This window comes from Piliocolobus tephrosceles, chromosome 6 (assembly GCF_002776525.5).
Source record: "Piliocolobus tephrosceles isolate RC106 chromosome 6, ASM277652v3, whole genome shotgun sequence".
In the NCBI taxonomy this organism is placed as follows: domain Eukaryota; kingdom Metazoa; phylum Chordata; class Mammalia; order Primates; family Cercopithecidae; genus Piliocolobus; species Piliocolobus tephrosceles.
Window position 1 is genome coordinate 11268488 of NC_045439.1, and position 27024 is coordinate 11295511.

The window sequence follows — 27024 nt, forward strand, 5'->3', positions numbered from 1 at the left end:
ACGTGCCAAGATGTTTCAGGTTCTACATATATTCTCTTGTAATCTTTACTGTGACCCTGCGATCAACTCAATATTGCCCTTGTTTTACAGGCAAGGAAACTCAGAGTCCGTGATTATTATTCCAAGTTAGGAATCTCGAAGTGGCAGAGCCAAGCTCAAATTCTGGTTTGGTTTCAGAATCTTTGCAGGCGTGATCTTTGTATGGCATTACTGTTCCGAGTGGATTTCAGGGCTGCATCGTGTGTATTGACTCCTCAGTTAAGACTTGAGGAATGAATGAAGCTGTGTCTAGCCTTCAATGTTCAGGTGAATGAATGGTTATTTGAATATTTCAGATAGTTGTTCTTTTTTTTATTTGGCATGGTAAAATATACATAACATAACGTTGAACCATTTTAAGTGTACAACTAGCTGGCATACAGTACATTCACATTGTTTTTAGTCATTACCAGCATCCATCGCCATACTTTGTCATCTTTCCCAACTCAAACTGTTCTCATTAACACTAACTCCTCTTTCCATCCTACCTTCAATGCCAGGGAACCAGCATTCTATGTCCTGTCTCTGACTACTCAAGAAACCTCAAGTAAGTGGAATCATACAGTATTTGTTCTTTTGTGTCTGGCTTTTTTCACCCAGCATAGTGTCTCCACGGCTCATCTGTGATGATTTAGATGTCAGTATTCCCTTCCTTGGAAAAGCTGAATGGTATTTCATTTTATGAATATATTGCATCTTGTTTATCCATTCATCTGTCCATGGCCACCTGGGTGGCTTCCATCTTTTGGCTACTGTGAGTAATGGTGCTGTGAACATAGGTATACAAATAATTCATTGAGTCCATGCTTTCCCTTCTTTTACACATACACCTCAAAGTGGTCACATTGTTTCTTGATCATCAAAACACTAGACTAGACTCGGAATTTATTGCAGTATTAGTTTTCTCCGGGCTCCTCCAAACTGATAATTTCCTGCAAACAACATCTCTCTGTCAGTAAAATCTGTAATCTCTCTGAAGCCCAGGATTTACTCCTTTTTATGATCTTGGTTCTTATCATAGTGTTTGGCAAGTAGGTATTCAAAAACTGATCAAACATGGAATGATGTACTTTATTGAATGCCAGAGGAAGATATTGGTGAGATCTTTGTTTAATTTGTATAAAGAGAAAGTTGGAGCCAAGTGACTTGTTTTGTTTACCTTTTGCTGTGCTTTTTGGACATTCAAGAGCTTAGTTCATCCCAAAAGCCCAATGTATGTATTATACTAGCTCTTATTCACAGGTTTCTTTGCAATTTACCACTTGCCAGATGACTGTAGTCTTCTGAGGCAGCATTATTTTCTTGGTATTCCACCTCCTTAGCCTGTGGGACTTGGGCCTTTTGATTTTTTGATGGCTAGTTTTCAGTTCTTCCAAATTTCTGCTAAGACTCTAGTATTAGTACATTTATTTAATAGTTTATGATGTCTATTTTGAGAAAGGATTTGAAATGGTCTTATAATAGGAAAGTATTAGAGTACTATGAAAACGGTGAAGGTTGGTAGTATAGAATGTAGAGCAGAGAATCAGATGAATGATTGGGGCAAGGAAAGGTGAGTGCCTGCATGTAACTCACATTGATTAATGAAAGGAAGCATACCAATTAGGAGAAGCAGATTTTTCTCTTGTATGAAGAGTAATCGGTCTTTTGAATTATTACATTAAATAGCATTAGCAATATATGGAGAAAATGTTTTACATTTTACAAATGATAGAGAAACATTTTTTCACATGCCATTTTAGAGAAACTGGGTAAAAGCCTCAGGCATAATAGAAAAGCTTTAATAATACAGGTGTTCACTGTTCCAGTGGTTTGATTCATTAATTTCTTTCAGGTGGTGTCCCTTGAATATCAGTTGTCTCATTCCAGGCTGTTGACAGATGCTGAATAACAATCCATTCAGGAATAAGCTCTCTGGACAACATGGGCAGTGACGGTTTTCCAAGTAGGAATTCTCACCCAGTCTTTTTTTTTTTTTTTTTTTTGAGACGGGGTCTCGCTGCGTTGCCCAGGCTGGAGTGCAGTGGCGCCATCTCAGCTCACTGCAAGCTCCGCCTCCCGGGTTCATGCCATTCTCCTGCCTCAGCCTCCGGAGTAGCTGGGACTACAGGTGCCCGCCGCCATGCCTGGCTAATTTTTTGTATTTTTGGTAGAGATGGGGTTTCACCGTGTTTAGCCAGAGTGGTCTTGATCTCCTGACCTTGTGATCTGCCAGTCTTGGCCTCCCAAAGTGCTGGGATTACAGGCGTGAGCCACCGCACCCGGCCCTTTCACCCAGTTTTTAGGAACATGTGTTGATCTAAAAAGTAAGACTGCTTGTATCGCGGTGTATACTTGATGAATTAATACAGAAAGGAAAACGTTATTTTTGAGATGTAGCTGGTGAAATTGACATTTTCAGTTGCGTAATAAAGCCTTTGTTAAAATAATTCTGAGTACGAAATGGCTTTCTCATCTAAAATTGTCAGTGAATTGTTGGTACTCCTTTAACACACAGTGACCGCAATATACACTTTAAATAAGTGACTGAGAAGATGCCACAAAACATTGTCTGAGGATGTCAGCAAGACTGTTACTAGAAGTAAGACGTGACAGGCTTAAGTTTGGCCTTAGAGGTTTTTTTTTTTTCTTTTTTTGAGGCTTATAGCAGCATTACATGTTCTTGGCTGTGGTAAGGTTTATAGAATAGTAAGGATTAGATTCTTCATGCATATTCATTACCAGACATGGTGCTTGGCATATAGGAGACACTCAGATTTGTTGAATGAATAAGTTAATTTATAATACTTTTTGAAATATTTAGAAGCTAACACAGTTTTGTGGAGAATATTGCTTGCATATTAAGGCTTTTAAAAAGATTATTACTGTTACGTTTTTGGACAAATCATGCTGCTTGGTCCTTTTTGCTTTGTGAGGTATGTATGATTGTGTGCACAGAAACGTTGCAGACTGAGGGAAGTGTTAAGAATCATGGGAGAAAACAGCTGTCAAAATTGGGAGCTTTACTGTATTGCAGACTTTCTCCTTGTTGGCGCAGACTAACTGTGTTGTGCTTGTTCTTTCTTTGACAGCTCAATGTATGCAATAAAGCAGGGATTTTAACAGCACATTTGAACAATTCTTGAGGATTAGAAAATGAGGTCAGTTAACCAGTTCAGAATTAAAAACAAAACAAAAAACAAAAAACTGTACTTAGAGAACTTGAATAATGAGAGAAGATTTTTAGTTTAAAAACTGATCTTTGACATGATGTAGGAAGGTTCTTTGATTGAGAAGTTAGATACATGACCCCGTTTGAAGGGAAAAAGAGAGGTAGTAGTCGTATTTAGTCCTCTGAGATATTTTGAGATTGCAGGATTTCTGTCTTTCCTCTTTTGGTAACATCCTGGGAGGTGAGATTAACATGATGAACACACAGCCTGTCCTCCTCTTATGCATCCTGCTGCCCAGCCATCGCTGTCAGTTGCTCTGATTCATGGTATTTTAAGCTCTTTCCACTTTGCAAAGTTAAATGTTAGTGTTTTATCATAGGTTTGTAGGGATGCTTAAGAGCAAGTATTTGGTGTCAGAGAGACCAGGGTTCAAATCCTGATTCTTCGACTTTATAACCAAGGAGCACTGGGCATATGGCACGTTTCTGAGTCTCAGCTTCCTTGTCTATAAACTGTCATAGTAGTGTTTGCCTCTTGAGATTTTGAGGAAAAAAAGGAGTTTCTTAAACTCTCATGATACACAACTAGCATTTGATAAAATTTCGGTGATATTTTTCTTTTAAGTATGTGTATTAGAGAAAATTTTAACATGCAATAGTCTTAATGTGATTAGATTATATTGTGAGCCCCCAAATTATTAATATTGAAATGTGTGGTCTAGTAATACAATGGAGGATGAAGGAAAAGAGGGCTTGAGAACAATATTTTACAGACAAGTTTTCGAGGAGGATTATCTATACTGGTTCACCTATCTTAGTTGGTTTCTGTAGTAGTGATACCAAATGTAACAATGCCTTAAATGTCTCTAACTTTCCATAAATAACACGTTCTTCGTCTGCTATGCATGAATTAACACATCATCTTTGAAACCATGCTTCACTTCGGCATATAAAGCCAAGTGTTTTGTAAAGGAAACCTCAGGTTAGGTTTTATGTTTCCTTATGATTAGATTCAGGTTTTGGCACTGGGCACAGGGACTCACTCCTGTAATCTCAGCACTTTGGGAGGCCAAGGCAGGAGGATCTCTAGAACCTAGGAGTTTGAGGTAGCAGTGAGCTATGATCGTGCCACTGCACTCCAGTCTGGGCAACAGAGCAAGACACTCTTCCCTTCTTTCCCTCGGCAAAGATAGATTCAAGTTTTGTACTTTTAGTAGGAAAACTACATGAGGTAGGTGTTGTCAGTTTGTCCCAATATTGGTGACCTTAGCTTTGTCACTTGGATTAAAGGGGTATCTATCAGGTTTTTCCACTGATAAAAATACCAATTTTCATTTGTAACTAGTAGGTAATCTGCAGAAAAGCTTTTAGACTATGTAAATATTCTTTAGCAACCTTCACCCAATGATTTTAGCATCCATTAATGATTATGGCTTCAATTACTAATGTGATAGTTAAAAATGGTGACTTTTTTTATTCCTTCTACATTTATTAGTTGACATTCAATAGAGTTTCACCTGAATTTTAAACCTAACAAAATACAATTTCTTTTTTTGTGGTTGCTGAGGCTGAGTCTTGCTCTGTCTCTCAGGCTGAAATGCAGTGGCATGATTGCACCTTACTGCAACCTCTGGCTCCTGGGTTCAAGCGATTCTCCTGCATCAGCCTCCTGAGTAGCTGGGACTACAGGTGCAAGCCACTACACCGGCTAATTTTTGTATATTTTTTAGTAGAGACGGGGTTTCATCATGTTGGCTAGGCTGATCTCTAACTCCTGACCTCAAGTGATTCACCTGTTTCGGCCTCCCAAAGTGCCGGGATTACAGGCATGAACCACTGTGCCCAGCCTACAAAATACAGTTTCTAAAATGAGAAACTGAAGTCGAGAAATAATATCTTGAGTTTTTGGGTTTTCCCAGTTAACACCTGTAACTTTAAGAACTTTAAAATTGTTTCTGAAACATCTTCAAGGTTAGAGTCAGATTAGTGTGCATTAATATGGAAGAGAATTTTATAGTGGTTGGAAGTGACCTGAGAAAACTAGGATGGATATAGTCAGATGATATCAAAATTATCATTGTACTAACTGGTACCTCTCTAGATTTGACAGTTTCTAGTTAGCCTTGAATTACTCTTTTGGGCTTGGGTGCCAAGGTCGAGGATATTAAGATTGTTAAAATAATTTGGGTTGTTTAAAGTCTTTTAACTTTAGAAAGTATCTAATTTGAGTGTTATATTTGACCTATAAAAAACTGCTTTAATTCAATAGTTGTTAAGGTTAGATCAATAAAGCTTATTCTCAACTTTGAATTAATTAATAAAAAATTATTCATGGATACTTTCCTACATTCCAAACTATCTAGTCATTACAAATTTATAATAAGATGAAAATCAAACAAATCATAAACTATGTAATAGGAATGTAAGTATAGTATGAGATTATCTTTCAAAGATCTTAATACTCTGGAGGGAAATGGCAATAACAGCTAATACATGGGGCAGTAATAAAGCCCATGATGATTTGGGTGGTATAGATAGCCCACGTGTGCTAAATGAGAGGGGAGGGGAATAAAGGGATAGAGGTTTTTAGGGAAAGGTAGGGGATGAGGTTCGTGAGAGGTGGCGAACTCTGTTGGTACACACTTGTTTTGGTGTTACAGGATAGGCAGATAACATGAGATGTTGCACAGAAGCTATGATGATGTACTGCGTCACACTCTTACCTGGACCTTTGAATATGTTTGCTTTCCTGTCTCAATAAACATCCATCTTAACTCTTACGTTCATTTTGTCTCTGGATTGACCTCCCTTTAGTATTTAAGTATTCACGTTACGTATCTTAAAACAGCTTGACCTAGAGAAAATTGTGTCTCCTTTTTCCCAATGGATGCTCTTTCTTGGTGTAAAGGCAGAGGATAGTCATGAATTGAATAAAATTCTAGCACTCGTTGCACAGTGTTAAGAGTAAAGTATGTGCCTGTAGTCCTAGCTACTCAGGAAGCTGAGATGGCAGGATCACTTGAGCCCAGGAGTTCGAGGCTGTAATGTGCTACGATGGTGCCTGTGAATAGCCACGGCACTCCTGCCTGGGCAACAGAGTGAGACCCTGTCTCTAAAAAAAAAAAAAAAAAAAAAAAAGTAAAGTACAGAAACTTGGAATCAAATATCAATCTTAAAACTCACCTTGAAAACTAGTGATGTGTTAAGTATTTATGTCTCTTGAAACAAAACTAGGGGCAAATGTCATTATAGGTAACTGGAGGGGAGGGGTGTGTATCTGCTGTTTTGATGTGCTGAAATGTCATCTTTCTGAAAAGTACTCCAAGAAGCAAGTGGACCTTTGACTTGCAGCCTAGAAACGCTTCTTATATGGAGTTCTTTGATGGGTGGAATTTGTTAAGATGGTATTTGACCTGTGTTCAGCTTCCATTTTGGACAAATCTAATTTTAGGCATGATTATGTTAAAATTTAAACATAATGTATTTATGTTACAGATTTAGAGAAACCCAGAAGTTTATTTGGTTCAGGTAGAGTAATGCATGAAAAGAAGGCTAATGAATTTGTGGTTTAAATTATAGATACTACGATACTGTAAAATATGTATTTCGTCTGTCTTCTACCCTGTTCTTAGGCATACAAGGCCTGAAATCTTCAGAATCTCCAAAGTGATGTCTTTTTGTATGCTAATGTTTGACCTGTGGCTGGTAGCTCCTGGTAACTTCAAAATCCCAGGGGCTGGTTACTGGAAAGACTAAGGCATGATTAGAGGTTTGGACTCAGACCCACCCTCCAACTTCTGGGGAGGGAAGAGGGGCTGAAGGTTAATCATGCTCAGGTAATGAGTCTCCATAAAAACCCTAAAGGACAGAGTTTGGAGAGCTTCTGGAGAGTTGAACACATGGAGGTTCCTGGAGGGTGGTTTGCTCTGGGAGGGCTTGGAAACTCTGTACCCCTTCCCCATACCTCACCCTGTGCTTGTCTTCATCTGGATCTTTGTAATATCCTTTACCTAATTAATTTATTTTTATTGAGATGGAGTCTCGCTGTGTTGACCAGGCTGGTCTCGAACTCCTGGCCTCAAGTGATCCTCCCATCTTAGCTTTCCAAAGTGCTGGGATTACAAGCGTGTGCCGCTGCACCCTGCCTGTAATGTCCTTTATAATAAACTGGTAAACATAAGTAAGTTTTTCCCCTAGGACTGTGAGCTGGTCTAGCAAGTTAAATCCTAGGAGGGCATTGTGGGAACCCCAGTTAATTGATTGGTCGGGAGTGCTGGCAAAAAATAATCTGAGGTTTGCAGTTGACATGGAAGGGTGGGGGAAGTCTTGAGGACTGGAGCCCTCAACCTGTGGGATCTGATGCTATCTCCAGGTAGATAATGCTGGAATTCAATTATTAATAGAAGACACCCTGCTGGTGTCTGCTGCAGAATTGATTGCTTGCTTGTTGTTGGGGAGAAACCCCACACATTTGGTCACAGAAATTTTATGTGTTGTGTGAGAACAAAGGAAAAACAGTTGGTGTGTGTTTTTTCCCACTCAGATACTCAGGTAAATGTTACCACATTTTGTGCCTTAACGGGGGAGGTTTTTACTCACTTCTTTCTCTCTCTCTCTCTCTCTCTTTCTCTTTCTCTCTCTCTTTCTTTCTTTCTTCTTTCTTTTCTTTTCTTTTCTTTTCCCTCCTTCCTTCCCCCTTCCTTCCTTCCTTCCTTCCTTCCTTCCTTCCTTCCTTCCTTCCTTCCTTCCTTCCTCTTTTCCTTTTCCTTTTCCTTTCCTTTCTTTCTTGACAGGGTCTTACTCTGGAGTGCAGTGGTGTGATCATGGCTCACTGCAGCCTCCCTGGCTCAGGCGATTCCCCCACCTCAGCCTCCTGAGTAGTTGAGACTACAGGCAGACACCACCACACCTGGCTAATTTTTTTTTTTTTTTTTTTTTTGAGACGGAGTCTCGCTCTGTCACCCAGGCTGGAGTACCGTGGCGCGATCTCGGCTCACTGCAAGCTCCGCCTCCTGGGTTTACGCCAGTCTCCTGCCTCAGCCTCCCGAGTAACTGGGACTACAGGCACCCGCCACATCGCCCGGCTAGTTTTTTTGTATTTTTTTAGTAGAGACGGGGTTTCACCGTGTTAGCCAGGATGGTCTCAATCTCCTGACCTCGTGATCCGCCCATCTCGGCCTCCCAAAGTGCTGGGATTACAGGCTTGAGCCACCGCGCCCGGCCATGCTAATTTTTATATTTTTAGTAGAGATGGGGTTTTGCCATGTTTCCCAGGCTGGTCTCAGAATTCCTGGGCTCAAGTTATTTGCCCACCTTGGCCTCCCAAAGTGCTGGGTTTATGGGTGTGAACCACTGCACACGGCTGGGAGGATGTTTTCATTACACAAATCATCCACAGTTTGAAAGTTTGTTTTACGATTCCCAATTCTGCATGTTCAAATTGTAGGAAATTTAAAATGCTGAAAAGTTTAAAGGAAAAAATAAATTACTCATCCAAGTAATTCATCATTAATTTTTGGGTAAACTAACTTTCTCTCACCTCTCCTTCCTCTCTTCCTTTTCTTTCTTATCCTTCCTCACTCCCTCCCTTTTTCCTTTCCTTTAGTTTTTAACTAAGACATAATCATAGTCTTACTGTAAATAATAATGTTCTGCTTTTTCATTTAAAGCCAATGACACAGGATTTTTCTCAGTGACTTTACCAGCCAGGGACCTTTGGCCGGGACACCCCTGTCCAGGCCTTGCTTGGCCATGCTACCCTCCCACTCGGCCTGCCTGGGCCACACCTGGCTTGCGCCCTGGCTCCGCTAGTGGCTGGGCCAGTCATGCTGCAACTTACCTGTGTTACAGCTCATACCCACGTTTGGCGGTTCCTGAGTTCTTGTCCTGCATCCAAGAAGAATGAGGATATGCTGACAACTGAAGGGTGAAGAAGGCAGACATAAATTTTATTGAGCAATGACACAGTTCTCAGCAGAAAGGGGACGTGGGGTTGGTTCTCCACCCAAAGTTGTGTAGTTTCTCCCCCAGTGTGGCTGGGTCCTGGGCTTTTACAGGCTCAGAATAGGGGAGTACGTGCTGATTGGTTTGTGAGTATGCAAAAAAAGTTAAATGCACCACTTGAAGGTGGGCATGACAGTGTACAAAAACCAATTAGGGAAATGTAGGTATATGTAAGATGGGTGAAGGGTGAGGATCAATCAGAGGAAAGTGTGCCAAATGGGAAGACAGGTTCTCAATCTGGTCTCTGGATTTATCTGAGACTTGTAGTTCTCTTGAAAAACAAACAAAAAATATTGTGTGTCTTGACCTTCAGGCTTTAAACTGTCTTTGATTTGAAGGTGGGAGTTCACCGGGGAGCCACCGCTGTCTGCCTTGGCATTTGTCTGCCTGCTGCTGCTCTCACCATAAGCATTTTTGTTCATTATAAACTTACCATTTTAAATGGCTGAATTGAATTTCACCATGTAAGATGAACCAGGGTTTACCAAACCATTCCCTCATTCATTGTTAGACACATAGATTGGTGGTGGGGAGTGTTTCTTTGCTCTTACAAATGGTAATGATGAAGGGAGCATTTCTATATGAAGTTTTTTTTTGTATGTGGTAATGACTAGGTTAACGTGCAGCGAATTTTAAGAATGACAGAAATGTAAAGTTCATACTCATAGTGTTAGGGTAAACTAAAAAATTACTTTTTAAAAAGACAAATGACAAAAGTAAAAATATAAATAGTTCTCTGTTTTGTATTTAAATATGTAAAGATACCAGTGTTTAAATTCTTGAAATTATTATTCATTTTTTTCTCTTTATTCTCTTAATCCTTGGTTTGATCTTAATCTTTTCATAGTCTATATTCACTAAATAGTAGTTGATAAATCCTTGAAATACTTGTTTTATATACTGCGGATATGTTGGATATTTTCTTTTGATTTCTTTTTTATATTTTCAAAACATCCATGATTGTTACTATTTCTTGTTTCTCTGTGGAACATTTTATTGCCTGAGAAACAGTTCAGTGAAATAATGTTTTCAGTGATGTCTTTCCGGCCAGTAAACAGCACATAGTATTTTTTTTGTTTTTCAAGAGAACTAGTGAATACAAAATGTTTACATTTACTTTACATTATATACCATATTTTGTGATTTAATTGTGTTGATTTTCATCTTAATGTAAATTCGTAATGGCTAGTTTGTTTGGAATGTAGGGGAGGAAAACTTTTTAACTTTTTGTTAGTGAATTAAACTAACAAAAGACATTAACAGGAGAAGAGGTCTATAGCTTGTATTGATGTTAAGATTTTCGTGTGCACAGGGGCTCAAAGAAAAGAAGTAAAATCCCAAAGAAACACTTAGATTTAGAAGCTCATATACCATCTTAACAAAGAGTGATAAATGGTGAAAGGACAAAGGAGGGGAAGTTTGGATTTCTAGGGTTGGTAAACTGTGGGAAGGTGATTAGACGGTGTACGGAGGAAACCATTGGTCGAAAGGGGTTATTTATTAAGGTTTGTTTATGCAGATTCATCTTGGTGCCATCTCTCTGTGCTGTGGTAAGGATTGTTCTTGTTTTCTTCCTGGTGTAGAAGAAGGGGGAGTTTATGCCTTACTTTTAAGTAGAAAGAGGGAAGGCGTAGAACTTTTCCTGAATCTGTTGGTTCTTAATTGCCTTCAGCTCAAAATAATCAATATACCAAAGTGGCATAGTTGGGGGTGGCATCTCCTGATCCCCCCATTCACGAGTTTGTGGTTTTTCAGGTTAATCTGGCTATAAATTCTGTATAAAATCTTCCATGCATTATATGAGAATGCATTTTCTATGCCAAATCTTAGGGTTAATGAAACACTTTAGGTTTTCTGTAAGAGTTTCATAAAATTTTGAGAGTTTAATAATTATGCTTTAAAAAATAGATTCTAGGTAGAGGTACTATGGATTTTGTATGTTTCAAGCATTTTATTTTCTCTTAAAGTTTAAGATCTTGTGTAATTCTCGTAATAGTCAGGTGTTTCTGTTTTACAGGCAAGGAAACAATGTTAGCGAGGTAGTGGAGTCTGGATTTAAACCTTGGTATTCTGACACTGAACTGCTTGCTGGCATTAAGATAATTTTTAAAAGAAAGATATGTACAAAGGAAAAAAAAAAAAAAGAGGCTACTTTCTGTATCCCCAGTTGCCTTACTCAGTGCTTCCTGCATAGGTGGGTGTATGTGAGAACGGAGTGATAGTGTGTAGATGTCACTGAAAACTCAGAATCAGTGTTTTGTGGCAAATATGTACATTGAATACATGTTTATATGTATACATAAGTATATATATAAATATAATATAAATGTGTGTATTAATATTAAGAGGCAAGAGCATCAATTGCTCATTAAGTTAGCTAAAAACATCTCAGACTTTTTCTCCTCTGCAACTTAGAAAAGGGAAGTAGGTAGGAGTCATTTTCAAACAACTTGGATTCTATGAGTGGGTTCATTTTCAGTGTGGCTGTTTGCCTACTTTCATTTTCAGTTTTAAAAATTCCTCCAGGTAGTTGGGCAACATATTTTAGGGCTTCTCCAGTATTTAATTTCTAAGAAATGGAATTTTATTATTTGGTATGAATACTATTTGAGAACTAGGCTATATTTAAAAAATAAAAAAGCTGGCCAGGCACGGTGACTTACGCCTGTAATCCCAGCACTTTGTGAGGCCGAGGCATGCAGATCACGAGGTCAAGAGATCGAGACCATCCTGGCTAACATGGTGAAACCCTGTCTGTACTAAAAATAACAAAAAATTAGGTGGGCGTGGTGGTGGGCGCCTGTAGTCCCAGCTACGTGGGAGGCTGAGGCAGGAGAATGGTGTGAACCGGTGGGGTGGAGCTTGCAGTGAGCAGAGATTGCGCCACTGCACTCCAGCCTGGGCGACAGAGTGCGACTCCGTCTCAAAAAAAATGAATAAATAAATAAATAAAAATAAAATAAAAAATAAAAAGATTAAAATGCTAATGTTAGGGAAACACAATTAAAACCAAAATCTCCCAACCCAGAAAATTGCTCCACAAAGGTAGAAAAGAAAGAAAATAATGTTATTATCAAATGAACATTAAATCAGACTGCTGTGCACATCACAGGCGGTCACTAAAGGGATGGCAAAGACAGAAATCTTACTGTTTTATATAACTAAATGATTACAATCCATTACATCCATATTTTCAAGATAAAATTGCTAATTTTTTTTCACATTTTTATGACTAGAGGTAGGTTTTACACTTCAGAGTCAGGTGACAAATTAGGCCCATCTCCCCCTAGGAAACCAGGAGATTGAGTGTTATTTCCCTTGGTGATTACGTTTCAGAGATGGCTTTCAGATCTTTAGGAAACAGCCAAGTCAAAAGACTGGAGACTTAAATGTATATACATTGAAAGGGAGGGAGAAATAAATTCTGGAAAAGAAAAGGGGAAAGGGACCTCCTCCCTTTTATTTTCAGCAGGGAGAACTATGCCTCTTACTTTTAATTTGTATTTGTCCTTATGTCAATAGTCAGTATTTTGTATCTATACCATGGCTGTCCTGAGTGATGTAGGCGTGGTTGCAGTTAAAATAATGTCTTGTATCTCACATAGCACTCTTGTTACTAGGAACTTAAAGTGCTTCATATATTTTTTAGTTTTCTCTGTTAGCTTACCATGAGTATTGCCTGTAGTGTTTTAATGTCATTATATTGTGGTTTTTTTCCTCTTGTTTATCCTGGAACTTTATAGAAGTCACGCATTTTGGGCTTTGTGAGAGTAGGAATGAAATCTGGACGGTAATATTTGCAAAGTTAATAATATCAGAATCTGGGATGCATAATAACATGGATGAGTTGAAATTATTCTGTCACCAGTTTTGAAAATTCACAGCAGAAAGTTCTAGGTGCCTTTAGGCTTCAGATCTGAATGGTTAGGTGTTTCTTGTTACTAGCCTGTGAAAGAATACAGCCTCATTGCTGCCTTTAGTTGCTAACATGGATTAAGTTTGCTAGTTTGTACTAAAGCTTCCCTGTCTGATATGTGGCATACCTGTTTCAGAGTTATCTTAAAGGGGTCCATGAAACAGGATTTTGCAGGTTTGTACTTGACAACACAGTGATCAATTAAAATGAGAAAATGACCTATTAGCTTTGAATTACCAGTATAAAATAAGTTGTTATTGTACTTGACATTTTACCTTTCTAATGTATGTATGGAATTGTCAATGGAAATAACTTGAATAACTTAGGAATAATTTTGTAATAGTTGAGTTACATTGAATTTTAAAGAATTATCAACTTAGTAATTTGATTATGGCATTTCTAGGAATGAGGTGAGTCTGAATTGGAAATCATCTCTAGAGGGTGACACAGGAGGACATGTTGGCGTGCGTGGTGTTTGCATCCTGCTAGGTGGCGGTATAGAATGAAATTAAAAATTAAATGAAGTCTGAGGTAGCCTTAGAAAACAAAACCTTGGCTGGTTGCAGTGGCTCACGCCTGTAATCTGCAGTGTTCAGTACAGCATGTTACTGTATTGAGTACTGTAGGCAGTTGTAACACAGTGGTATTTGGGTAATCTTACGATACTACAGCACTTTGGGAGGCCAAGGTGGGAGGATCACTTGAGTCCAGGAGTTTGAGACCAACCTGGGAAACATGGGGTATCTAGCTCTACAAAATAGAAGAAGAAAAATGAAAACACAAGCACTGACATATTGGGAGGTAGAAAGATAAACTCATACACAGCATGATACTGATTTATCATAGTGTTTAAGTATTTTTAAAGCCAAGTATTACTGAGGGAAAAGGTAATTTAATGCCAAGAGTTCTCTCTTCTATCTAATTGAATTGTACTAACAAGTTTTTTTTCCTGGCTGTATTAGAACATAATATCCCAATTTTGAAGGGCAGTTCTTTTAGACATGCATTGTCTTGTTGCCCAATAGATAAATAATTTTATGAGGGATCTTAAAAAGTAGAACATTTCTTAAAGTTGGTTTTAAAAAATGAGTTGTCTCTTCTAAAATTTCTCTCTGATTGTTTTTAGGTTACCTAGGGTATGAATTAATACAGACTTGGAAACTCTGAAAGAACTTAGAATCAGCATTTTGAGGTAAATATGTATATGCTAAAGTAGTGATAAGGTTGCCCCAGTGGGCTTTGTTGACTTCTTAGCAAAACAAATTTGTGTATGAAATGAGAAATTTAGCCTCCATGAGAATGTCTTTTAGAGGACTAGAAGTAGTAAAAAGAGGCCGCTGCCGATTTGTTTTTCCTGAGCTTATGGTAGTGGAAGCATTGCAGAAGGCTCAGACCTGAGAGCAAACCAAGTCTGGTGTCAAATCTAACAAAATCAGTATTTGTTGATCAAATTAAACTTTTTATATCTACATTTTATGCTTTCTATTTTTCGATTTATGTCTTTTAGAGAGCCACCCCAAATTTAAATTTCTGCCCAACATTAACATTCTTAACAGTGTTCTTGAATTCTTTTATTCATAAATGAATTCTATGAAAATGTATAGTGTAGATGTAACTGCTCTTCGAGTTTATACTTTTAATCTCGTTTTGGGAAATTGGAATTGCTGATGAATTTCATACCTGTGTTAAAGAGTTACAACTGGGTCATTTCGATTTCTCAGCCAAGTACCTTTTCTGGTGACCTTCTTTATTTCTTTTGTATATGTGAATTTAGGAAATAGCAGCTAATTTTTTTCATTTTTCTATAAAGTACTGTCTTTAGACTTTACTTTGATTTCCTTATATTAGTTTTGAAATATTTTTTTGAACTTTGCTCTAGCTTTTTATTTCTCCCAGATCTCTGGGAATTAGGCATGCTATTGTAGCTTATTCTCTTGTTCTTTGTTTTAGGGTAAGCCTTGGTATCCTAAAATAATCTAAATGCCTTTTGTTTAAAATTTAATTCAAAATAATGGCCTTTTATTCAACTCTTCATATCAATAGGGCTGTCTTGTAGATGTGTTTCTGTTCAGTTTACAGAAATCTTAAACTTGGCTATTTTTGCATTTATTTTTAGAGCAGAAGCTTGAGCATGCTGTGATTTTCCAATAAACTGCTATCACAATGTCAAAATGCAGTTCAGACAACAGCAACACAGAGATCTCAAACATTAAAACGGTAAATCTGTGATTCATCATGTGGAAAGAGGGAGAGAGTTTATTCTTGTCTTTCTTGTCTTTTGCTAAATTACAGTCATGTGTTGCTTAATGACTGGATATCTTCTGAGAAATGCATTGTTAGGTGATTTTGTCATTGTGTGAACGTCATAGAGTGTACTTAATTAACATAAACCTACATGGTATAGCCATTATACACCTAGACTATATGGTATGAGCTGTTTTTCCTAGGCTATTAACCTGTACAACGTGTTACTATATTGAGTACTGTAGGCAATTGTAACACAGTGGTATTTGTATATCTAAACATACCTAAGCATAGAAAAGGTACAGTAAAAATACAGTATCATAATCTTGTGGGACCATAGTCTTATACGGGGTCAGTCTCTAAAACATTGTTATTGGATGTTATTGCATTATTATATTTCTAAGTGCATAATATGTGGAAACTGTGAAACAACCTCATTAGTTTCATGAGGGTAAGTTGTTTTACCAGAAATTTAAAATTTGTAGTTGAAAAACAGTCATATGGAGTTATTTTGGCTCTGCAAAAGCAGTTAATGGTAGCCAGTTTATCTGTGAAGCTAGAACCTTTACCTGCCATCAGGGATTCAGAGCTTTTCATTAAGGCCAAGTTTAAAAAATCTGTTTAAACATGCCAAGAAAGTAAAAATTGGCAACATGATAGGTCTTCCTGTTTTTATGTTACAGATTACCTATTGGATTTTTTAGTCTTGGATTTGTTTTCCCTAAATAGAAAGGGCATTCCTGGGGCCAGTTGTTGTCCACTAAATGAATGAAAATTAATTTAAACATTGTAACCTTATGGAAAATATAATTGAAAGGGTTAAATTGTTGTTCTTTATGTCCTTGTACATCCTCTCTCCTGCACTCATCTCTCAGGGCTGGTCAGAGTGGGATAGATGTGTGTTTCCAAACTGAATAGAAATATATCTTGATTCTGTTCTGTATATTGTTGTGTGGACATTCATGAGTCTCTAATTCAGTTTGTCAAATATTTACTTAAATGTATATACAGAATATTGTAGCAGGAAATTTAAGAGGTGCAAAGAGTAAGACTCACATGTGTGTCTGTGAATAGATGTAAAAATCTGTGATAGAAATTATGAAAGGCAAATAGAAGCTGTTTGAGGTTTTAGTGTCACTCAGGTGGACATTGTTTTCATTCTAACAACCTGCAGTTTTGTTTACCATGTCCTGGATGTGGTTCTGTGCAGTGGGTAATAAAGGTAAGGGTAAGATATGCAACTCCTGTATCCAAGGAAATTCTAGTCTCATTGGTCATATTTTAGTGAGAAAAGAGTTAAGAGAAATTATCTGAATAAGAATTCATATAAAATTACAGAAGTACATTTTATGAGTTAAGACTCTGTAGTATAACTGCTAGGATCACTTGGATTGAGCACATAGGATTGAAATACAGGATTAAACACTTATAGTTGGTCAGTCAGGGAGGATGCGTAATATGCTGTAGGCTTTCAGCCAACAGGGATTACTCTTCTGTTGTGGAAATTGCTGGTGAATGGTGATGAGGCAGCAGTAGGATAGCATCTAAGCCGGGTCAACAATCTGAACGTAAGGTTACAGGTGGTAGAGGTCAGGCAGTCATGAGTAGGGGACGGTACTTTTCAGAGTACATTTGGGACTAGATATCACAGAGGGTAGTGCTTTGCTTAATTTCGTTTTTAAATATCAACTTTTTAATGAATTCCCTTCCAATAGTTTGTATTATTTTCTTACACATGTTTTTTTGTGAAAGCTGATAGGAACCTTACTCTTCATATATTTTTGGTTACAGATGTTATTTCTGTATTTTTTTATTGTTTGATATTTATTTTTACCATGTAATGTGTCTATTGTCTCTTTGAGTCTAAATATTGATAAATGTGTACCTTTCATTTCTGTGATTTTTTTTCACTTTTCTTCTCAGATTGATTCTTAGAAACCAGCTACCTGTCATTTTTTTCTGAACCCTGTGAAAGTTGTAGGGTGGGGTAGTGCATTTATGAGAAATGTTGTGTTTGCTAAGAAAAAAAAAAAATCTCTGTCTTTTGAAATGCCAGGAACAGAGCCCGGTCACTGAGTGAATTTGCAACTCCTCCTTTGCCAAGCTCTTTACCTGCTGGTTTGTAGGAATAGGGTTGACATACTTGAGTGAAGTTGGTGTCTTGGGGTGAAACCGGGCATGAGGAACATTGGAGGTCCAGGGCTTATTTTCCAGATAGAATTGAGTCTTTGTTGGTCTTGGGCCAGCTTCCCTGCCCTGCCTGTTTTCTCCTTTGTGATTTTATGAAAGCGAAGGAGGAAGCAGGCAGGCCAGGGAAGCGCTCTCTCTCCCTCCCCGTCTTGTGCAGAGGGAGAACTGTTGAGATTTGTCCTCAACTTGTTTCTGAAACAAGCAGCTTTGCAGTTTCAGATATAATTTACTGATAGCAGAAAGTGAAAAAAATACTCCTAGGGACAAGTAAGGTGAAAAATTTCAAAGTCTTAGAAGCTTCTTGGTAGAGCTCATCCTTGGTTTCTTGGCATCTTTAGACCCTTGACTTTTCCCTTACAAACAAAGCTTTTGACCTTGCTTGGGGTCTGGCTGCAGTACTTGTTCATTATCTCAGTATTTGTGGCCTGATGGCTTTCTGCTTTGGTCCCTGACTTTTTCCCTTTCCCTTTTCCTTCCCTTTCCCTTCCTCTTTTCCTTCCCCTTCTCCATTCCCTTCCCCTTTTTCTTTCCCTTCCCCCCCATCCGCATTCCCTTCCCCTTTTTCTTTACCTTTCCCCTTCCCCTTTTTCCTTCCCATTCCCTTCCCCTTTTTCTTTTTCTTTTCCCTTTCCCTTCCCCTTCCTGTTTGCCTTTTTCTTTCCCCTTCACCTTCTTCTTCCACTTTCCTTTCCCCTTCCTCTTCCTCTTTCCCTTTTCTTTCCTTTTCTCCCTTCCCTTCCTTTCCCTTTTTCCTTCCTTCCTTCTTCTTTCCCTTCTTTCCTTTTTTTTCTTTCTGTTCATATCTGTTCTTTGCTTTCCTCTTCTGTTTTCTACCTATACCTTTTATAGGAAGTGATAATAGTGATTTAGAGAATGTCATTTGGTTTGCTTTTATCCTAGAATATTCAACTCAAGCTAGCTTGGACAGTTAAGGAATTTGTTGGCTCAGTTAATTGGAAAGTCCCTTGTTAGGCTGGGCTTTGAGGTTGGTTGATCCAGCAATTTATTGATGTCATCAGTGACCCAGGTTCTTTATTTTTGCCGTCTGCAGTGCTGGTTTCATCCTAAGGCTGGGTGTTTTCATGGGTCTGCGTAGTGTAATTGCAGCAGCAAATGGGGCTAATAATTTCATGAGTCATCTTTAGAGGGAAAGAAAGACAACTGCTTTTCTTCAACCATCAAATGAAAGTTCTAAATTTTTTGCTGTTGGATGAGCATGAACCAATTCCTCTGGCCAAGGGTAAGTTGTGTGCCCATCAGTTTAGGTTTGGGTGACTGGCAGATGGCAGAAAATAAGAAACTAGAGACTAGGCAGCATAGCGAGACCCTGTCTCTACAAAAAATTAAAAAATTAGCACACCTGTGGTCCCAGCTACTTGTGAGGTTGAAGCTGCAGTGAACCATCGTTGCACCACTGTACTCAGCCTGAGTGATGAGTGAGTCTCAGTCTTGGTGAAAAAAAAAGAAAAAAAGAAACTGTATCCTTGAAGACTTCAGTGAGCCACTGTTTGACTGAGACCAAGCAGAGTTGAGCATGGCTATTACCTGTAGAGGAAATGGAGTATTTGAGAACTAGCCAGAATCACCTGTCCTTGTGCTTTTGAATACATAAAGGAATGAAGTATTTATTTATATTTGAGCAGAAAATGAAAAAGATTTGTATTGGAAGAATAGCACAAAAATATGTACTGTACCCATTTTGCCCCCCTTGCTTTGTCAGCTGTGTGTGTGTGTGTGCGCGCGCGTGTGTATCTACATGTAGATTCTTTTTCTGTACCATTTGAGAATAAGTTACATGTATCATAGATCTTTACCCCTAAATACTTCAGTGTATGCTTCCTAACAATAAGGGTATTGTCTTACATAGCCACAGTGAGTTATATCAACTTCAGGAAATTTTAACATTGCTGTTATCTCATTTTAAAAATGGATTCAATAATGTCCTTTGTGAGTGAGATCACTATTTATGTTCTTCGCAACGTTATTCATAGTAGCCAAAATATTGAAACAATCTAAGTGTCCATCCACAGATGAATGGGTAAAGAAATAGGAATATACAAACACACATGGAGGAATATTATTCAGCGCTAAAAAGAAGGAAATCCTGCCATCGCAATAATGCAGATGAACCTGGAGGACACAATACTAAGGATAACAAGCCAGGCACAGAAAACGAGATACTGCATGATGTCACATGGGAATTGAAAAAAGTAGAATTCTTACAAGCAGAGTAAAAGAGAAAGGGTAGAATATGGGGAAAATGGGTAGATGTTGGTGAAAGGGTACAGAGTTTCAGTTACATGGAATGAGTAAGTTCTAGAGATCCAGCATACAGCACGGGATCCATAGTGGATAACAGTGTATGGAATACTTGAATTTGCTGAGAGAATAGATCTGAATAATTCTCCCTACACCAAAAAATTGTAGCTATGTGAAGAGATGGATATGTTAGTTAGCTTGACTATAGTTCACTGCATATATGTGTGTCAAAACATCACACCGTATACCTCCAATTTTTTCCATTTTAATAAAAAAAGTCATTTCTGGCATTTTTCTCCTTCAGATAGGATCCAGTCTAAGTTCAGGTATTACATGTAGTTGTCATGTTTCTTTATAGTCTCTTTTTTTCTTTTAGATTCAGAGGGTACCTATGTGTTTTTTTTATTACGCGGGTATATTGCATACTGGTGGGAATTGGACTTCTAGTGTACACGTTACCCAAATAGCGAACATTGTACCCAATGGATAGTTTTTCAACCATGTGCCCCTTTATCACCTTCCTCCCTTTGGAGTTCCCACTGTCTGTTATTTCCATCTTTATGTCCATGTGTATCCATATAGTCTTTGTTAATCTGGAACATTTTCGTAGTTTTTCTTTGTATTTTATGGCATTGATGTTTTTGAAGAATACCCTCCCCAGCTTTAAAACATAAAACATTCCTAATTTATTTTTAGACTATTTTTCTACAGTTATTTATTGTTATTACTAATGTTATCTATATGAGAAGAAATGGTGACAGTTGTAGGGAGGAGGGAGTGCTGCTGGTTCCTGGACATACCTGGTTTCTGGAAGGAGGAGAAGATGTGTTGGGTATTTACATCACGGCCCTCTTTTCTCCTTTGTTTTATATTTTCATCCACCATCAGGACTTAGACATGTTTCTTGGTACCTTTTACTGTGTCTTTAATAAGTCTAGGATTAGCATTTGGGTTGGGTGAAAGTGAAGGGTCAGGTTTAAAGTCCTAGACAGTATGCAGTCTGTAGTCATGAAGGAGAATTGTAGAGGTATCACGAGAGTGGATTCCAGGTGGGAAGGTCAGTGATGGGACCCGCAGATCTTAGCCTTGGGCCTTCAGAGTGGCCTCTTGATCGCAGACATTTTGGTAAAATAGACTTCCATATAGGGTTCTTGGCAGTTGTATTAAGAAAAAAGTTTAGCTGATGAGCCTGCAAGTCCTGAGTTCTTGCTGAATTTGGGAAAGTGTGTACTAGGCTTGGGTACTAGGGTGAAAGAAATGGCTGTTGGGGCTTTGATTCAGCAGAGTATTAGCAGATTATTTTTCATGAAGAACATAGTTCTCTTTGATCCAGGGAAATTATGGGTTAATATTATCTCATAAAGTACTCTGTGGTGCTTTGCTTGTTCCCTTCTGGAAAGATGATGAGCATGGTTGTGCTGTTAGGCCCACAGATGTGCTGTCTTACTGGGCTCTCAGCTCCTGCAGTGGGGTGCCCCTGCACTGCTTACTTGAGATAATACTTTATGGTCGCTGAATGTTGAATTCTTGTCAACAGAACTAATTTCTCAAATTAGAATTCAGTATTGTGCTTCTGTATAAGAGACCCCACACTTGAGGATTCTTGTTGAAATAGTTGCAACAACTTAAGTCGTGTGTTCTACTTAACACGTCCGGAGATTCAAAAGTTTTGGTTGTTAAGTAACAAAGAACTGAATTCTCTCTTCCAGTTTCATAGAGTAATAGCAATGAACACTCCAAAGCAGTGCAAGAGAGGAAATTTCCTTCTGTGGGGCGAGGAAATCCTGCTGACAGTAAAGCCAGTGGTAGGCTTTCACACAGATATTTGAATCCCTGACCCTCTGTTTGAAGGTTAGGAATTTTAAAGATTCAGTTTTTATCATTTTACATAATCAGATTTATCTGTGGGAAAAACTATATGAAATATAGAAAGTGCTTTGATACCATGAAAAAATTTTTATTTCACAGAGTGTTGTCATTTGTTTTAATTTATCTAGGATATGTATAATTTTAAAGATACATATTTAAATAGTTCGTCAGTTGTTCATTTATAATAGGTTGTCAATTGAGAAAAAGGCATTCTGTGTTCATGGGCTATTGATAAAGTGACAATTTAGCAGGTGTCTCAATCTTTCCTCGTGCAGACACGTGCTAAGTGCCTTCCATACATTATCATTTTATCAGTAATGTCATAGAATATACAAAAATGTTCAAAATATATATATTTACATATGTTATATATGTACATATATTTAACAAAGCATCATACTTTACATATTTTAAAGGTTTATAATAGACATTGTTCTATGTCAGGAAATATAGATATGTGTTATAATTTTAATGGATTCAAAGTATTCCTTTATAGTCATACCATAATTTATGTAGCTTATTTTTTACTAGTAGATTTTAAGTTATTTCTTATTTTTAAGTAATAATGCAATAACAAATATTCATGTACATCTCTCTGTGCAGTTGCCTGATTCATTCTTTAAGACAAGTTTCTAGGTGTAGAATCACTGGGTAAGGTGTAGAATGCTTGACTCCTAGAATGATCCTCTTAGATCAAGAAAAAGTTAAAACAATTATAGGAAGAGTTTGAATGACTCGTAGGAATGATATTCTGATGTTTCTCTTGTTTCTGTACTTTCTTTTGTTTTTAACCCTGCATGGTTTTGTAATGGTATTCTTTTTCCCTTTTGTAGTAAGCTGTGCTAGAACAAAAATGCAATGAAAGAAACACTGGATGAATGAAAAGCCCTGCTTTGCAACCCCTCAGCATGGCAGGCCTGCAGCTCATGACCCCTGCTTCCTCACCAATGGGTCCTTTCTTTGGACTGCCATGGCAACAAGAAGCAATTCATGATAACATTTATACGCCAAGAAAATATCAGGTACTAATGCGAACACTAATACTGGAGCATTCTTCACTAAAATGGAATAAATTAGCATATAGTTGACACAACTTATGTAAAACTCATTTACCCTTTCAAGCCTCCCACTTCTGATTAATTTTCTCATTCAAAATACTTTTATTCTTAATAGTCCTTTTCTTTTCTAACATCTGCTGGGTAATTGGATTTGATAGTTGTATTTGTGAAGTTTCTTTATTCCCTCTCTGAAAACCTCACTGTTCTTCAATATTCACTTGGATGTGTCTGTCCTAGTGAGCTGGGTAGAAACCTAGATTAGTTTGCAAATGTTCAGCCATGAACTGGCAGAACCACGATTACTCTAAGTTTAGTTATTCATGTTATTCTAGAGAATTATTCTGTGTATACAAAAATAATGCTTAAAGAAAGGGTAAATGCCATTTCAACACGTATTTACACAATACAGCATATATAGCAACAGGCATTTTATTCCTCTTGAGTTATTCTTGTATAAAGACGTAGACTGTGGGGCTTTTTTTGTAAATTTATTGGAGGAAGATTTTAGAGAATAGTGAAATTTCCTGATTTAAAATAAAATCCAATTTTATACATTTTGTACTTAGGTAAGAAGTGCATAACTTTTTTTTCACCATGTTTCTAGGTTGAACTGCTCGAAGCAGCTCTGGATCATAATACCATCGTCTGTTTAAACACTGGCTCAGGGAAGACATTTATTGCAGTACTACTCACTAAAGAGCTGTCCTATCAGATCAGGGGAGACTTCAACAGAAATGGAAAAAGGACGGTGTTCTTGGTCAACTCTGGTAATAAAAAATTATTTCATCAAGTTGTGCAGGGGAAATTGGATGGGATTTTATGTTTAAACAGATTTTCTCTGTGTTAAATTATTGAAAGTTTGACAGATAATGTACTCATTTAATCTCTTCTGGCAGAAATTGTTTTGTCCTATGTCTTTTTGGTGTTTCTCTTAAATGTTCTGGTTCTGTATTTCGTTTGAATGGATTGCTTTTGGAACATAAGCATTGGAACATATGTACATTAGAACATAATCTAAGTTGTTACATTTATTTTTGCTCTTGATGTTTTAGCTTCACTAAGTATGTCAAAAGGTGCTTAATTATGGATAGTTAACTTTTGTACTTATGATTTTGCTATGTCACTTGTATTAATAGAAAGAAAGTTACATGCTGCTTAGAAATCATATATTCAGTTAAGAGTTTAAAATACTGATTTTTATATGCTTGGATTATATATAAAAATAAAAAATGTAAAATGTGAACCTAAGCTGGTAGGGTCCTAATGTATTCATGTCACAGCTCTTTTTTTAGATTGTCTCAGTATAACGATGTGCTTTAAATACATGTTAGACTGTCTTGTTTCCATCTGGTTTTATTGAAGAAAACAGGAGGGTGGCTTAGAGGAAATCACCTGTGAAGAAGAAAGGTGGTATAGGGTTCTCTGAAGCAAGTGACAAAAAGTGAGGTGGCAAGTCTAGTAGGTGCCGTTTTTTTGGATGATAACCTTGGAATTGTGGTTTTAAAGAGGCTATCAAAAACATTGTTGGTTAGGTCTAATATAATAATGAGGATTTCTGTAGACTGTTAATCATTAGTAGTCCAGAGAGCCAAGTAGGCAAGATTTCTCGTATTTACATGGAGTATTATATTTGTAATTAGCAAACCAGGTTGCTCAACAAGTGTCAGCTGTCAGAACTCATTCAGATCTCAAGGTTGGGGAATACTCAAACCTAGAAGTAAATGCATCTTGGACAAAAGAGAGATGGAACCAAGAGTTTACTAAGCACCAGGTAAGACTTGTAGAGAAATTTCACTTTATAAATCCCTACAAGTTCTTGACTTGGTTTGTAAGATTATCTGTAGCCTCGGTTGCCTAATTTAGGTTTGAAAACTAATTTCCTGTACTTAATCAGCCTAGAAACTAGTCCTGATGTACTCTATCTTACTTTAAGTCTTACCTTAAAACCGAATAAAGGCTGGACACGGTGGCTGCCACCTGTAATCCCAGTACTTTGGGAGGCTGAGGTGGGTGGATCACCAGAGGTGAGGAGTTCAAGATGAGCCTGAGCAATATGGTGAAACCCCGTCTCTACTAAAAATACAAAAATTAGCTGGGCGTGGTGGTGTGCACCTGTAGTCCCAGCTACTCAGGAGGCTGAGACAGGAGAATTGCTTGAACCTGGAAGGTGGAATTTGCAGTGAGCTGAGATCACGCCATGCACTCCAGCCCAGGTGGCAGCGAGACTCTGTCCCCCCCGAAAAAAACAACAACAAAAAAAACTAATAAATTACTAATTTTTATTGCTCTTAACTTTGTAGAAAAGAAATAGCTTTCAGTATGATCTGCTTGCTTGAAAAACACAAATTCCTATGACCTATTTCCAACTTGCTGATAATGCGCTTTCAAAAAATTTACTCTTGAGTTAAATGTCTTGAAACTGGAGAAATTTCTTGCTTGAGGTGTTTAGGTCTTTGACAGAAACTTCCTCTAACTGAATGTTTGCATGTAGCCAGCGTGTGCTGGAGGCTCCTCTAACTTACATGTCTCCATGTAGCCAGCATGTACTGGGGCTTTTGGTGTGTTAGTCATTGGGGGATACACAGTGGTTAAGAGGCACTTCCTCACTGAACTGAAACAGCCCAGCCTACTAGTGTGCTTCACATATTGGGATAAGTCCTCGTTAATAAAGCACTTAAATATCCACATAATGATAGGCTACAAAAATAACATTTAGTCTGGGTTTTCTTCCAGAAAACCATGTCAGTTCAACAGAAAAAAAATAAAAAGTGTGAATTGTTTTGTGATTTGCCTAAATTGACGTAACTCATCAGTCATAATATGGCTGTGGGGATCTAAGAACCTGAAGTAAATTTGGATTTGTCATTAAGACATGCTTTCCATTATCAAGATATTTTTTCTCTACTCTTTTCCCATGTTTTCCTGATTTCCTTCTTAGTACTGATGTAAACAATTATATATATTTAGTATATTAGTTTTAATTTTGACTAATGAATTCCTTAATTCTCACCTATGATACAATGGCTCTGTGATCTGATTTTATGTAAGTATATCCAGGCAGTGAATGCCATGTTTGTTTATTGATGTTGATTTTATTTTAGGTTCTTATTATGACTTGCTATGTCGCCTTGAATGTTTTGAAAAATGGTTACTTATCACTGTCAGACATTAACCTTTTGGTGTTTGATGAGTGTCATCTTGCAATCCTAGACCACCCCTATCGAGAAATTATGAAGGTAAGTTTTAGACCTAAGTCTTAGTAATTCTTGGTGAACTATTTAGTGTATGCAGATTTTTTTTTTTTTAGATTTCAAAAGCAATAATATTATCAATATTTGGAGTTTGGCTCCAGTGTATGAATGAATGAATATTAAATTAATGTTCATTTAAATCTAAAATAAACTTTAACATCATAATAGTAAATTCTGCATGATTTTCATAGTATATCTAATTGAGCCTTTTTGAAAAGCAGATCTTTTAAACAAACTACAGTAATACTATGAGTAATTTTATGTTGTTCTTGGTATGGTGGCATTTCCACCAAACAAATTGTTTTTTAGTATTTGTTAGTGATTTTGATATGTTTTAATATGGCGATGTCTCTCTTGTTATGGCCTTGCAAAATGAAGTCTTTACTGTCAGTATATTTTATTACATTAGCTCTGTGAAAATTGTCCATCATGTCCTCGCATTTTGGGACTAACTGCTTCCATTTTAAATGGGAAATGTGATCCAGAGGAATTGGAAGAAAAGATTCAGAAACTAGAGAAAATTCTTAAGAGTAATGCTGAAACTGCAACGGACCTGGTGGTCTTAGACAGGTATGCACTTCCAATTGACTCGGCTTTAATGAGATTAGTTAAAAAAATATTAAGTCTTTGGTGTTTTTTGTAGTACCTTGCAGATAGTACCTATTTAAGTGAACAAATGGCAGTAAAAAGGAATGGGCAAGAGTAAGAATTCTCTATAAGTACTGTTACCTGTGAGTTCAAGAATCTAACCTTGTTTCCCCAGAGAGTAGCAGACAGGCGTTTCTGCCTTAAGAGATTATGCGTCAGCTCTTATTTGCTGATGTTGCCAAGGACTGGGAACTTTGACAGTAAATTTGTATTTTTTTCTGTCAATACGTGTGCTTTGTTGTGCTGTCCTAAATATCTTACATGATGCTTTCAGAGAACATTAATTTATTTAGATAATTCAGCAGTATACTTTAAAACATTTGGAAATACCCCATTGTTTTCAAAATGGGTTGTGGATTACAGAGACAGTTGCTGTTTGTTTTTCTAGGTTTGACT

At 37.5% G+C, this 27024-nt stretch overlaps 1 protein-coding gene across 6 annotated transcripts in view; it reads left to right on the plus strand.

The window, feature by feature from the left end:
* Nucleotides 1-27024, plus strand: part of DICER1 (dicer 1, ribonuclease III) — a 72323-nt gene that overhangs the window by 2740 nt on the left and 42559 nt on the right. For 2 of the 6 annotated variants that reach the window (XM_023205558.3, XM_023205561.3), the window contains exons 2-6: nucleotides 22505-22693; nucleotides 23334-23496; nucleotides 24370-24500; nucleotides 25831-25965; nucleotides 26390-26550. In XM_023205558.3, the coding sequence (XP_023061326.1) occupies nucleotides 22550-22693; nucleotides 23334-23496; nucleotides 24370-24500; nucleotides 25831-25965; nucleotides 26390-26550 (734 nt within the window). In that variant the 5' untranslated portion in view covers nucleotides 22505-22549. Of the gene's footprint in view, nucleotides 1-14235; nucleotides 14302-15225; nucleotides 15327-21511; nucleotides 21654-22504; nucleotides 22694-23333; nucleotides 23497-24369; nucleotides 24501-25830; nucleotides 25966-26389; nucleotides 26551-27024 lie in introns of all 6 variants that reach the window. The other 4 variants (XM_023205560.3, XM_023205557.3, XM_023205562.3 and 1 more) reach the window with 4 other exon arrangements.